This window comes from Carettochelys insculpta, chromosome 7 (genome assembly GCF_033958435.1).
Source record: "Carettochelys insculpta isolate YL-2023 chromosome 7, ASM3395843v1, whole genome shotgun sequence".
Lineage (NCBI taxonomy): Eukaryota > Metazoa > Chordata > Testudines > Carettochelyidae > Carettochelys > Carettochelys insculpta.
This window is the reverse complement of record NC_134143.1, coordinates 56,117,773-56,133,333: the sequence shown is the minus strand read 5'-3', so window position 1 is coordinate 56,133,333 and position 15,561 is coordinate 56,117,773. Positions and strand designations below refer to the sequence as shown.

The following is a 15,561-nucleotide window of genomic DNA, read 5'->3' as shown; positions in this document are numbered from 1 at the left end:
TAAACCCCACTTCAGCAGGAGCATGGGTTTGGACTAGCCCGACGCACAGGTGTGAATGTGATCATAGAGTGTAGCCTGTGCTTATTTTGTTACCTAGACCTCACTTATTTTGTAACCCCAAGGGGAAAGCATGCAAAACACCCTTCGCAGGAAAGGCAGCTGAGATAGGACACCTAGGCTGTATCTACACTATAAAAATAACTTTGAAGTTGCTTACTTCAAAGTGGAGCATCTGCACACACCCTACTTTGAAGTTTAACTTGGAAGTAGGGCTCTAGTCCATTCCTGGGAATGGAGTAAGGACTTCAAAGTTGGGCTCCCTACTTTGAAGTTAACTGAAGTAAGGGAAAAAGTGTGTAGACTCTGCTGGCTCCTTCAATGTAGTCCCTAATTTCAAAGTTAACTGTGAAGTTGGTTCCTAGTGTAGACACACCTTAATTTGCTGGGAAAAAAAATCAAATTTTCAGTATCTTCCTCTTAAGGTCTTGACACAGGTATTTTTGGGGCTTTTCACCATTCAGAGGGTGTCAGATTCTTGGATTGTGGCAGTAAGTTCAAGTTTAATTTCTCAGCATTAATTGAACATGAAACTAACAGTAAGGCTGGGTCTGCTCCAAGACTTTTCCCTAGCATGTGACATCAGCTATAATTTACTATCAACACTGAACAGGAGAGTCTCTGTATGCTTTGGGCAGCAGGTGTCGCCTTTGTAAAGGAGAGCACAACCTAACATTGAAGGGTTTATTTGTTTGTGTGTTGCGTTGTGAAGCCTTTGCTATAGCGCTGAAGAACTTGTACAAGACGGAACCAGAGGTGGAAGAAGGCGATGTTGTGGGAGTCCTGGCTGCTGCATCAGTGCTGCAGTTTCCTAGCCTTTTCCAGAAGTGAGTATACTTTGTGCCGCTGTGAGGTGCCGGTTGTGTGATGCTGTGTGATTTTTTTTCTTTACCTCAAATTGTCAAAGCCTGTGTTTTTGGCACTGAAGGGTTAGGATTCTAGGCTGAGTTGCTCCAGAGGACTGTGACTGATGTGATCACTGCATCTGCTGCATGTATCATATGGGTTATTTGCAACACAGCACCTACAATAGACATTCTTCCCAGCAGCCTTTCTACCATAAAAATACACACACGTGTACAGCAGAAACTGACTGGATCTTGGGAGCAGTAGAGGAATGCCAGGCTAACCCTACATATTTGGTCATTTAGGTCACTTCTTTCTGACCTGTGTAAATCAGTCCCTGAGTAGCTGTGATAGATTGTGTGGAACAGCTGATTGTACAGCTGTTCAGAACCCATCTGTATACTGGCAGCACTTTGTCAGGGCAGGTAGTTCGCAGTATCTCATTAGATATCACATTTGTTTTCTGTATCCTCCTCCTTCTCCTGAATGCAAAGAAGCACCAGAATGGAGAGAATCACACTCAGAAAATGTATTTAATGCTTTTATTCCACTGTATTTCTTTAGCTTTCCCATAATCAGTTATTCACCTTTACCTGCACACCCTGCATTTAAAAACCTGTGAGTGTTATTTGCACTACAACTTTTTGTTTTCCTTTAAAGAATCAAGTTCTAAGCTCTTTACGGTGTATAAGGACTTATGCTTTATATATGATGCTTGTTGAGTGGCTTAGTAGTCCTAGTAGTACTATCTTGTCTTATCTAGCAAAGGTCTTACTAAGAAAACCTGGGCAAGGAGTGTTTAATGCCCCACTTCTGAGTCTTCCCTGGCACCTAAATGAAAAGATGGCAGCAAATGCACTGTGGACATCACTTGGAAGACGGAATTTCTCTAACATGGTGAACATGTTTTCTCATTTTTAAATGAGGTGGACGCTTATATGGCAGGACAGAGTACATCAGACAGAAAGCACCAAAAGGACATAATCTTGTCTTTTATTGGCTAGCCATGTTACAAGCACACCACAGCAATTAATGCTGGTACTTGATGCTGAGGCTGCAACCATAACCAATGCAGTCAGCCTGTGTCTGCACTTAGCAAAAACTTTGAAATGGCCATGCTAATGGCCAAATTGAAGAATACTAATGAGACACTGCAATGAATATTCAGTGTCTCATTTGCATGTCACCGGTCGAAATGCTGCGCTTTGCTCACGCGCGGCTCATCTACATGGGGGTCCTTTTCGAAAGGACCCTGCAAACATCGAACTCCCCTTATTCCTATCCTTTTGAAAAGGACCCCCATGTAGATGAGCCGCACAGGAGCAAAATGCGGCACTTTCAAAGTTCCGTGGCCAGCGGCATGCTAATGAGGCCTTGAATGTTCATTTCAGTGTTTCATTAGTATTCTTCAATTTGGCCATTAGCATGGCCATTTCAAAGTTTTTCCTAAGTGTCGACATAACCTCAGTGCTGCAGGAGAGGACTATATGAAAACTGATCTCAACCACACCAGCTCTATTGGAATGACCCAGTTCCTAGTAAGACCTGTGGCTGCCTAGTGGTTTACCAATAAAATATAGCGACTAACTCCTCTTGCTGTAACTGGCATTGAAATATGTCAGCAGAAGCAGAAATGTGTTAGTTAAATGAGGACAGAGGTGGGCAATAATTTTTGATGGGGGAGGGCACTCCATGAATTTGGTCATGGTAAGTGGTTAAGGGCCGCACTCTTCCATGGTATGGATGGAGGTTGGCTGCAGAAGGGAGCTCAGAGTAAGAGATTCAGGTGCCAGAGGGGTTGTGATCTGGAAGGGAGTTTGGGTGAAGAATGGGGTTGTAACCTGGGACGGGGGATTGGGTACAGAGTCTGGGATGCAGGACTTGGAGCAGGACTGGGGATGCAGAAGGTTTGGCTTACATGGGATGGGGTGGGGGTACAGGAGAGGATAGAGGGTTGGGGGAGGGAAGGGCCAGAGTGCCAGAGGCGCACACTGGCTCAGAGATGCTTACCTATGCAGCTTCTGGCCAGCAGGCCAGCATATCCCTCAGTCAGGGTCCCTGCCTTCCCTGCCCCTGCACTCCACTCATTGCACCCACCTGCAGGGGCCATATGTTTCTATGAGCAGGGAGCCAGGTGTGGGAGGGAAGTTTTGACTGGTGTGCCTGCCTCCGGTACAATCTCACAGCTCCCATTGGCTGAGGCTGGGGCATACAGGGGGCAGGGAAGGCAGGGATCCTGTCCAAGTCTCCCGCTGGGCTTGGGGGCTGGATCTGGCTTGCAGCCTATATTTTGCCTGCCCCTGGGTTAGGACAAGCTGTTCAATCAGCATGCATTGGCGATGTCACTCTTTGTTTGTGAATTGCTTTCAGCAGAACCAACAGCCACCACAGGCCCTGGGGCAAAGTGGGAGGGGAGCCCTATTCCACACCCGTGCAAGGGGTAGGGCCAAAGGACATTGCCTTTAGTATCTCCAAGACTGTGGCAGTGGACCAGCCAGTGCTACTGGCACTTCAAAGGGGCCTGGGACAACTGCCTTCTTTGCGCCCCCCATCCCCAATCAGCGGATCTGATTGTTTTTAGAAGTATGCAAAACAACAAATTAAAACTCCTATCAAGGTAAAATCATTTACTTTACAGCAGAGGAAGCAGCATACAAAGAACAACACAGCAGGGAATTTATGCAACCAAAAATCAATTTCTACCTATCAACCAGCAAGATGAGGCTTGCGGGCTACAACAGCTGTACCAGTCATTCATGCGGTCATTGCTCAGAACCCTTGAAAGCCTTCATACTGGAACTCTTCTCTAGCAATAGTCTGATTAAAGGGCCATGCTGCTGCTGACAATTGACGGGTTCCATTGCATCCGTACATTGAAACCTTGCATAGTAAGGAGAGTAGACTGAACAATGAACAGAAGCCATGAAAAATAACCTAACCATGTTTGTCCCTCTTGCCATTTTACATCCATGTCTAATAGGAGCCCAAGTTTGATGTGTCCAAAAACTGGAAACTTCTTGCCCAGTGTGAAAGTTTCTTAAATAACAAATGAAAATCCCCCCACATCTCCTCAGTCTTTCCTGTTTGTTGTATCTATCCCCCAAAAGGAAGATGTTCTTTAAAGACATGAGCCAAAGCCCAGTGACATCAGTGGAAAGATTTATTAACTGCAATAGACTCTGTAACATGTAACAAATCACTTAGATAAGTCTTCAGATTCTCAGTGTATTGTTATTCTCCTCTTTGCAACCAAAAATAGCTATATTAAGAACCATGTTTGCTTGTTTTGTGTGTGTGTGTGTGTGTGTCTGAAATAGTGCAAGTCATTTTATCAAACTATGCTCTAGGTCAGTGGTTTACAACCAGTGTGCCACAGCACACTGGTGTGCCGTGAGAGCTGTCTAAGTGTGCCATGGAATTTTGGCAAACTCCAGTCCCTCTGGCTCTTTGCAGAGCCACCGCAGTGGGGAAATTGATGACCCTGCACCAGCTGCGGCTCAAGCAGCAAGCCTCATCAGGAACAGGGGTCATCAATACCCCCTGCCCCCATGCAGTGGCGCTTTGCAGAGCCAATCCTGCAGGACCCCATTCATGCCAGGAGGCAGCTGAAATGCTGCTTCCCAGCCCAAATGAGCTGGCAGGGAGCCCAGCCCCGCTCCCTGCTGTGGCAAGGGAGAGGGGTGGAGGGCAGGAGATTATTGGAGCTGGGAAATGGTTTAAAGGCTGTATCCTGCTCCAATGGGCTGGAATGGAAGGAGGGAAGGGGAGGGAGGCCTGTTTCAGTGGACCTAGCATGGCGTTGAGCAGATTTTGAAAATGTGCCTGTGTTTGCTGTCTAAGACAGTGAATTCTGTGGTGGATATGAAACCCTGATGCATTTGTGCTTTGGTAGCTGGTTGTATGCACTACTATGTTGCAAACCTCACTAGTACGACTGTAACCAGAATAAATGTAGGTAAATGTGACATTTATGAACAATTGATTCAACTGAAAAAAGTGGGTGTAGTGGGGAATTGTTTGTCTCAGTGGAGTGCCGTGTTACTGAAAAGGTTGGAAACCACTGCTCTAGGCTAGCTAAAAATGCCGTATCTGTAACATAGTTGGGTTATAGTAACAGAGAGGGAGCCGTGCACGTCTATACACTATCAAAACAAAAAAGCAGTCAAGTAGCACTTTAAAAACTAACAAAGTAATTTATTAGGTGAGCTTTCATGGGACAGATCCACTTCTTCAGACCATAGCCATGTAGCAGAACAGACTCCATATTTACCCCTCCTTGATTACTGTTTTTTGGTTCTCTGTGCCTTAAATATTGAGTCTGTTCTGGTCTGGCTATGGTCTGAAGAAGTGGGTCTGTCCCACAAAAGCTCGCCTAATAAATTACTTTGTTAGTCTTTAAAGTGCTACTTGACTGATTTTTTGTTTCGATAGTTGGGTTAATGTTCTTGTCCACACAGTTCAGGTTAATCATGCTACTCCATCTTAGCATTTATATATGGTTGTTGCTAGCATAGAATAGACAGAGACAAAGTTAGTTGCTATCACACATCTATGTTTGTCAGTGCTTTTATTGTTTAGTTAAAAAAAAGAGGAGCCAGTACTCAGCTACCTCCCTCCCCCAGCCCCTCCCCCAAACAATCCCACAGTCCTGACCTGGGGCTGCCAGTACTTAGTACCAGCAAGTACCGGCACAAAAAACCATTGATGTTTTGTTATTATTTTCCTTTATGGCTTTTACTTGAGGTTCGACCTATAATGCTAGTTGAGTTGTACTAGTTCTTCTCTATAGCAGACTATGAAACTGCTGTTTCATGTGAGCATGCTGGCATAAGTGTGTTTTGTGCTGCCCACACGCCACATCTACCATTTATTTTACTTCTCAGTGGATCTATTTTTACTCTCTTGGCACATGGGCTCTGCTTGATCATCCCTAGGATGAGAGAATGGAAAAGTATGTGGTTGTCACCAAACGGAAGCACAAAATGACACCCTTGATCTGCAAACAGCCGTGAAGTGAATCATTCATTGGTTTGTTATTTTACTGGAAAATGTTTCATGTATTTTTACAACTGATTCTCTTTTCCTTGAGCCGGCCAAATGAGAAGCTCTTGGCAAATTGCACTTGACCTCAGGAGCTATGAATAGGAAAGCTTATTTCTCACAGACAGAAAAGGAGATAATTAATACCTCTTCTTTTATTGCTATGTAGTCACCCTCACATTTGCCCCAAGATGTCTGCTAGAGGGAGAATTCTAAAAGTACATGTTGAACCTCTTGTCTGGCATCCTAGGGATCTGATGATGGGTGGTCAATATTGTCTAGCACATTACCAATATTTCCACTCCTTACGGTTTGTCTCTCTCTGTTATATAATCATCATGCCAATTCCCTTTCAGCACTATTTCCAAAAAAGCGCTACCTCCAGATCTGAAGAAGTGAGTCTGCTGCACAAAAGCTCATCACCTAATATTATTTTGTTAGTCTTTAAAGTGCGACATGACTGCTGTTTTGTTTTCTCAAGTCTACTAATTCCAGCATTTAGAGTGATTTCATTCAGATCTGGTTTTAGCTTTATGCTTGTAAAACAGCTTTGTAAAATGGGTACATATTAAAGCACTTTACATATACCATCCTCTACATCTCCAAATCAGTCTTTCCAAAATAACTTCTCCCTTTTCCTCTGTAATCCACTGCTCTGCATCCTTCCCTGTAACAAGTGATGACTGTGCTATCAATGTGTGGCTCAGGCTCAGAACTCTAGTACATCCTTTGACTCTTTCCCGATGTAAGGTCTTGTCATGCCTTCCCCCTCAGTTTCACCAATATCTCCTCTTCACTCTGTCCCCAGTAGTAAAACCTTTATCAATGTGTTGGTCACATCTAGTGTTCACTACCACAACCTTCTCCTTTCTTGTCAACCCTCTCCTGTCAGGGATGGTGCTTGGTCCTGCCAAGAGGGCGGGGGATTTGACTGGATGACCTCCTGAGGTCCCTTACAGTTTTATGAGATGTGTATCTCCATATAATGGGTGTGTCTCAGATCAGTCTGTCCAAAATGCCCTGGCATTCTTGGCCTTGGCCTGTGCTTGGAACAATCTCTCGCTTCAGTTCCCAATTCAGTTCCCAAATCCCCCAGTTCAGTTCAGTTCCCAGCTCCCAAGCCAATTTACTCGAGAATTCTTTCTTACTTCATTGTGTTTCTCCTCACTTTTCTTTCCTGGAATAGTTGCCTGCACTATTTGTCTTGCATGCAACTTCCTGTCTCTCTTACCTGATGAGTTCTGAATCATTTTGTAAAGATCTGTTTAAATTTACCAATTAAATGATTACAGTTAAAGATGATAGGAGAGTAGGATAAGCCGATGGGTAAGATAGGTAAACTGAAGCACAGAAAGGTTAAATAAGTCCTCTACTGTTCCAGTACAACTTCAGAGTAAATAGTGTGGTTTCGTTTTGCCTGATCAGTGCTTTAACCATCAAACCATACTCACCTCCTTTTTTAATGCTGTAATATTTTATATTTTGCTTTTAAAACTAGTTGTTTCTTTGTTCTAGGTGTGTGTCCATTATGAAAAATGGAATTTGTTCAGCCAATGTCTGTAGCTATTATTGTACTGCTTGTAAGGTGAGCTAGAAAAGTTACTGAAGTTTAAAAAAAATTCAAATGAGTAGCATTGCTTCATGTTATAGCTCATACCTCCAGACTAGAAAGTTCAGACCGTCTTAAACGTTCTCAAGTCCCACTAGTAAATTCTTTCAAATATGCTGACTTGATTGTAATACCATATTGGGTATTTATTTGCATTTACAATACATTACTATCAATGCTCTGTGAGGATTATGATATGAAATATAACACCTACTTTAGACTGTTGGATCTAAATGTAAATGTTGAGTCATTCACCAACTAATTAACACTTTAGTATTCCAATGAACAATATGATCTGGGCCATGGATTATTCCCCCCTGTCCAAAAAAAAAAAAAAAAAGAGATGATTTTTCTTTGGTTTTTGAACTTTTAAAACAATTTCCATCTATTTGGAACAGGCCTAACAGTTGTGAGCAATATGGTAAAAAAATGAATGAAAATGTAAGATAGCATTAACTGAATGTGTGGTGATATATACTTGTATTGTGGAAGATTTAATGATTTCAGTGAAATGATGCATTTCTCCCGATGCTTTGCATAGCTCTGTGTGTGAGCTGGAATACTACTGTACCACAAAGGGGGATCCAGGGTTTATACATCTTTTTGCTCATACGTTATTATTCTCTCCTTTGCTGTTTCTTAACCAGTACAAACAGGAAACCCTGGCAACAGACTGTGAAAGGTGGCTAGAAGTGAATCTTGTTCCTGAGTTGAGTTCTCAGATCCAGCTAAGGAAAATTCCACAAGAACTGTTGCAGAAAGTACTTAGATCGCCCAGGTCAGATTGACGCACTGTTCATTGCTTTTGGATATGTAAATTTTCTTTAATGCCTGTACACATCCTCCCCACTTCCCAAAGAATAACATTTCTAATCAAGTGCTCACAGAACCTTTCACATTCATATTATTTTGTTCCCCTAGCCCCTAAAAGGAAATACCTATTGAGCATGCAACTCAAGATAACAACTAAGGCTTACCCTTCAGATGTCAAAACATTCATACAGGCTTCGAAAAGCCATATTCCTGTAGAGTGTAGATGCTATGTCATGGTATTGGACAGAGAAAAAAAATACAATGGCAAGAAAACTTCTGGGCTGTGTCTACATTTGCATTCCTCTTTCAAAAGCAGGATTCTTTCGAAGATGGGGTTTACTTTCGAAAGAACAGTGTCTACAGTGGTTTTCTTCTTTTGAAAGAAGAGATTTCAAAATAAGAATATGCAAATGAGGTGTCAGATATGTAAATCTGTACCTTATTTGCATTTTCAATTCCCCTCATTTGCATGCCTCTTTCAAAAGAGGAGTGCAAGTGTAGACACAGACCTGGGGAGGTTAATATTAGTTTCATTTCAAAACAACTTGTGAATTGGTTAAAAAAAAAAAAGTACAGCATATCAACAGTCTGGCTGGATAAATTCCTTGCTCATGAAAATTCCTCTGTGTTATATAAATGGGCATGTTTCCCCTGTATTGAGTATAGTTTCTGTGGACCAAAATCCCACCTCATAATTGCTGCCATTAAGAGATGCAAGAAATAACATCTAATGATCTTTCAATTAAAATAAGCAAATAATATCATAGTCTACTCATCATGGGAGGAAGAAGCCAGTTGGGTTTGTGTGATGAAGGTCTTTCCATCCCTGGGATCTATCTGTCTGCAGGATACTGCACCAAGGTCAGTTCCACTCCTGGGCCCCAGACTGCTGTTCAGCCCAAGTTCCCACAGAAGATTTGGATACCACAGTATGGGTTCTACTTTCCCTTGCCAGGATTTGGGCTTCTGTACCTCAGCTAAAAGGGCATTGGTAGTCACCCCCTGGGCTGAGTAAACAGTCCCTGCCAGCCACCATCTGACCTCTGAGGTTACCTGCCAAAGGGAGCCCAAATACTCCTTGGCCACGTCTCCACTACAGAGTTTTGTCAACAAAACTCCTGGAGCGTCCACACTACAAATGCATTCTGTTGAGAAACTGTCTGTAGAACACAGCAATTTTCTCAGGAGAGTTAAGTCGCTCCCATATGAGGTGTAACACCTCTGTTGACAAAAAAGTAGTATAGACGCTCCAGGGGGGCCCTCTGTTTTCTGTAATAGCTCTTCAACCATTCATGTAAGCTGCCTGGATTCCTGCTGTGTAGTTACTGTTGTGTGTGGAATGCAAAACACACAGTCTACTCCTACTCTTAGCTGTCTCATTTTAACTGCCAAGACACCTCTCCTGTATTTCCCTAATCTCTGGTGCTAACGCGCTCAACTGCAGCTTGCGCTCACAATCTGAATACACATAAACCCTGTCAATGAGCATTTCAATGGAGCAGACGATAGCATTAAAGTCCTGAAAACCTGCATCCTAAAACAAAGACTTAAAGACACCAGATTACAAAGGGAGGCATCTGAATTTATTTTCAAGTTTGACACTTTGCCCTTGGTCTTAATAGAGAGAGCAATTACCCTATGCATTACAAGGACAGTTTCTCCATCTTTGATATTTGTAGTGATCTCAGGTAAGTCACTTAACTTAATAAACACTCCCAGTAAGTAATTTTCTCCTCCCCCCACCTCCCCTCTTTGCCCTGCCTCCTTCTGTTCTGTGTAGCTGATTTATCAGTTTTCATTCAATTTTTCCTATCTTTCTATTAAATTCTCATTGTGCCAGTTTACTTTCATCAGAATTGCCAGATCTGAAGAGGTGGGTCTGTCCCACCAAAGTTCATCACCTAATAAACTATTTTTTTAGCCTTTAAAGTGCTACATCAATGCTTTTTTCTCTTCCAAACTGTCAGTCTTCCTTATCAGATCAGATACTCTCATGCCCAGCAGGGAATTTACTGTGTGATTCTCACGCTATGACTCTTCACAAAGCCTGCGATTTCATTTTTCTTTCTGATGCCAGAATCACCTGCCATCTCACCGTACCCCACCCTAATGCTCATGAACTTTATCCATAAAGTAGAAAAAAAAGACTTCTGTGGAGGAAAACAGAGATTCAGGAAAGTAACAATTGCCCAGTAACAGAAGGGATACAGATCAGACCAGACTAATGCGATAGGTATTTGATTTTATTAGATGGGTTTGACTGAGCTTTGCACTGAACTGGAACTCAAGTATTTTGTGCCCACTTGTGCTCTAAGGCAGTGTTTCCCGACTTGTTTTCCATGGAGCCCTAGGTTCTGCAAAGTGAAAATAAGGTTCCATGCGCAAATTCCATTACAATAATGTGTTATGATTTTTTATAATAATAATTAATATGTAAGCATTTATTAATTTTATTAAAGTACCTTTTGTTTGTGTTTGCCACGGTAAGTGTAAAACCAGCTTAGCCAGAGAGTGGGAATGATGATGTCACTACCCAGCACTGTATGTGGAGTCAGTGGTGCGATCCCCTATTGTATACCACTGTAAATCCCTCTACTCATGCTATTAAATCCATTAAATGTGATTTTTGTTTTTAAGTATGTGCAGATAAACTAATGGTGATCTTGTGACCTTGTTTAGCATTTGTTTATTGATATATTTACTTATTTATGGTCTACTTTTTCAGCTCCATATATAAGACCATTATTAGAGGTTATGCAAAATTTTCAAGTTTAAAAGGGTTCCATGGCCAAATAAAAATTGGGCATGTCTGCTCTAGGGTGACTTAATTGTAGAATTCCAATGAAAAGGACAACTTGGAATAATGGGATCAGAAAGAAATTTTTCCCCATTCATGTCATCTCCCCCCAGTGTCCATCATTCTTCTCCTTGATACAGTACTGGTACTGTCACACAAAGAGTAAAATTCACTTTTCGTGCATATGGCTTGAGTAAGTCAGCTTTATAGAGGGGAAGTAGGTTGAAGATGCTCTCGGGCAAAATGTGCTTTTTAGCCTGACAAACTTGTGAGTTTGATAGGCTGGAATAGTGAAAACCTGCATGATGGCATTCTGAGTAATCAGTCAACCTAGCCCTATTACCATCTTTCACATGACAAGATGGGACTGCAGGGGAGACTGCCCCCCACACTGTTAGACAGGATGTAAAAGGTGGCTTTAGGCTTAACTGTAATGGACCCATTGCACCAGGTCAAATTTCATGCAACAATAAATTTATTACCCTGGAGCAGTAAGTGAATTACCTTACCTTGAAACATCAGGCAGACAACTATATCATATTGGGAGCAGATAGGTCATTAGATTGATCTACAGTAATTCTTATGCTGCAGAATTCAGAAGTATTGGTGTTTTCCAAATATCTCTAGAACCCAATTTATAATTCAATTCTCGCTGCTCTTCTATTATGCATTTATTCCTTTCCTTAGATGGCAGCTAAATCAATCCCTAATAACCCTGTTCTTCATATATAATTTCTTCCTGACAGGTTGTTTACATTCAACGAATTCCACCTCTTGAAAACAACTCTCTGTTGGACATATCTACAGCTAAACCCAAGGATTCAGATAATACCATCTCATGAAACTATCCTGACGTTCTTCAGCCGGTAAGAATGTGAATGAGTTAAAAAAAAAAAAAAAAAAACCTTTCCATCAACATTATGAAGGAATGCAGACATTACTGTGTAATATGACTTCCTGTTATATTTAGGAATTAGTCTTTAAATAATCTATTGCAGAATGCATATTTTCCATTAATCTTCAAATGTTGGAGTAAAAATGATAGAATGTTGTTTCTCATATGATGATTATAATACATATGTGCAGTTTACTTGGCATAGTATCCCAAACGTGGCACTAGTGTTGTCCAGGCAAGTTATCTCAAGATCTAAAATGAATTACAATGTAACTTCAGTCATATTTGGGGTGCAAGCAAGGTAATAAATACTACAATAATAACAATCTCTATCCATATTAGGAAAACAGTGTAGTTATGAGTATGCATTTGATTTTAATTCACACTCTAAATGTTCTTTAAATACATCAGAGTCATAATGAAATATGATAGTCTGCAATTACTGTGCAAGAATAAATTGACAGAGGTTAACATTTTATACCTCATGCCCTGGCTTTTATGTCTTTTGTCATCAGAATCAATTTAAGCCCTGGTATTACACTTACTTATTGTAAAAATACATTACTAAACCTGTTGAAATCAATCTTCCGGGGCACACTGGAAAAAGAAATGGAGGAGATGTGAGTGGCAATGCCACCAGACAGTAATTTGGAACTCTGTTTATTTCCACCATCGGTGGTTTGCTGAATGGGAGTTTCAAATGAATATAATTGATGGATCTGGATTCACCACTTCTGGTGTTACAGGCTAGCAGGGGCAGCTGTGCCTCAAGGAACATTGACTTTAAGAGAGGGCAGTCAACATGTGTAATTGTTTTTCATCGAGAGATCTCAGAGCACTTTGTAGGAGGATAAGGTAGCATTATTCCCATTTACAAATGTGGAAACTGTGAGACGTGGGGAGATTTGCCTCTGGTCATACAAGTCATGGCTAGAACAGAAATATATACTTATCGTCTGACTCTCATTCTTTGCCCTATCCAGTAGATCTCTCTACCACACATTCTAATGGGAGTCCATTAATGGAGGGTTTGATGGGGTGTGCCAGAAAATGCCCCCTACAAATGGGCCTGAAGAGATTAAGGGAAACCAGTGGGCACAATCAGCCCTTCCCCACCCCACCATACCTGCAGTAGGTATTAAGTTTGGAGGGAGAAGTTAAGAAGGCTGAGCCTGGTTTTGCTGGGCCCTTACCAGGGAGGAGGGCAGGTGTCTGGTTCTCACTCGGTGAGAAAAGCCTGGCTAGAATCATGCAGCTGAGTTAACTATGGCAAACAGAGGCTCCCTGCAGGAAGGTAGCTGAGACAGAGAGTTTAAAGCAAGTTGGGAAGAAATTTGGACTAAGTCAGCCTGCCTTGGACTTTGACTGGTGGTGAAGAGGACTGCAGGGAGCATGAGGATCCCTGCTAAGTCAGGGAGCGTCTACCAGTGATGTGGAGAAAACCCTCTTGCAGCAGAACCAGCTGCATAGCAAAAAGGCTATGAAGCCCTGAGGTGTCCTGGTGGAAGAGGCTTAGTGAGAATGGAATTGATAGACTGGGAGGAGAGACCAAAGCAAAGAGCTCAGGACAGAGCAAGGTAGGACGTAAACTGGAGAGTTAGAAAAGGGGTTTGTGTGGTTAGGCCTTGACTGCTTATCCAGGGATCTCAGGACCACACTGTAGTAGAGAACGGGGGCTGGAGCTCCCACAGCAGTCCAAAGAAGTGGAATGGAAATTTAGCATGTGCTCCCAAACCTAGACCAAGAATCAGATGTGAAGATGAACGGCTATTAGTTATTGAACTGGTTTGCCCTGGTAGGGGTGGGCCCACAGGGCTGAGTTGGAAGAAGAAGCAGACCACCACAAAGCAGCAACAGCTGTCAGCTGGTAGAGCTAAAGAAGGAAGGCCTGCTATGTCATGCCCAGTCTCTGGGGGGGCAAGTTGGTTGGTGAGTCACATGCTTGCAGCAAGCAGGTTTAATTTGTAGCTAGGGAAACAGAAGGAAATATGCTGAATCAGGTGTCATAATCTACACTCAATTCCTTATCACATAGAATAATATACATAAGCTAGATTCACCATTGCTCCTTTTATTGGTGAGAAGTGGTGAGTCTTTAAGCCACCTTTATTCCTCCTAAATTCTGAACTGGGCCTCTCCAGGTTGTGCTGGCTTATTTTAGACCTCAAGGGACCATTACCTGTGCTCTGGCCATAGATATACAGGCATTATTCCAATTCAGTTTCAGGTAGTGAAACCATTGGGACAGGAGTATTCTGTGGCAGCCAAAAGGGCTGTGTGTAGAGATCAACCATAGGGTAAAAGCTGACTCTTTTTTTTCTTAGTTTGCATGTATGCTAGTTTAAAACTGGTGTACTTAGGGATTTTTTTAAAGATGATCCTTGTGAGACATTCTTTCCCATGAGTCATGAACATCATAAAGAAATTATTCTTTGGCTCAGAAGTGTACTCCCATGTCTGCAATCAACCTTTCTGCAGTGAGAACTAGGAAATGAGCTGATATTGTGTGACTGAGACCATGAGGCAGTGCTGCTCACTAGACAGTTGAAGAAGATCCTATGACCATTATAAAAACAAAGTTTAAACATCATATTGAAAAGTCCTGTCTTTATATATTTTAAAGCATCTTTGGTCCAAGCACTAGCACTTCATCTAGTGTAAACCTTGCTTGATTTACATGCTGCTCTGTCAGCTCACACGGCTCTTTAGCCCTATGTATTCAATCTACGAGTACCATGAGCACCACAACACATATAGCAGGGGAAACAACACAGTGGATATAACAAAGAGCCTCTCACAATCCTATTTACTCTTGTATAAATCAGGAGTAACTCCATAGAATCTGTGGATTACACTTTTTTATGTACACCAGTGGAAGTGACATCAAAATCCCATCCTGAACGTGTTGCCTACACTGCTTGAAAGTCACTTTCTAAAATGAGATTTAAACACTTTATGCTATTATGAAATACATGATGCTGCCAACTGTGTTTAGCCAGAAATCGTTCGAGAACGTTAGCCAATAAAACCAAATTAGAAATTGATGGATAATTTTTTAAAATCCTTTGCATTTATTAATTTTGACTTAAACTGAGTGTGGACAGCTCTTAAACTGTGCAATGACTCCTTGCCAGATGGTAATAACAAAACTCTTATCCATCTGTCTAAAATATTTCTGGGATGTCCACCACTATAGTATCAGAGCACTGGTGAAGAACAAGCCTTATCTCCACGAGAGGAATTTCAGACTGAATAAGACAACTGAAGTAATGCCGTGTGTGTGTGTGTGTGTGTGTATGTGTGTGAAAATTTTCATTATTTAGTTTAGATTTCTTTAAGGGTTTTGGGTAGTTATTATTTTTCCTTTGAAATATGAGGATATGTAAATACCTGGTACACCAACATTTTGAAACCTGGAACAGAACTCTTAACATATTTGAAAAAATAAATATTTTCTACAGTGTTGGCAGCAAAGAAAAAAGATTTTACACCTGCCTAGTGGTA

The 15,561-nt window shown here is 41.7% G+C and overlaps 1 protein-coding gene across 1 annotated transcript in view; it reads left to right on the top strand.

Annotated features, from left to right (window-relative positions):
* BTBD16 (BTB domain containing 16) overlaps positions 1–15,561 on the top strand; it is a 46,053-nt gene that overhangs the window by 10,886 nt on the left and 19,606 nt on the right. Inside the window, exons 8-11 of the mRNA XM_074999744.1 lie at positions 770–884; positions 7,459–7,528; positions 8,200–8,330; positions 11,909–12,028. Of these exons, the coding sequence (XP_074855845.1) occupies positions 770–884; positions 7,459–7,528; positions 8,200–8,330; positions 11,909–12,028 (436 nt within the window). The remainder of the gene's footprint in view (positions 1–769; positions 885–7,458; positions 7,529–8,199; positions 8,331–11,908; positions 12,029–15,561) is intronic.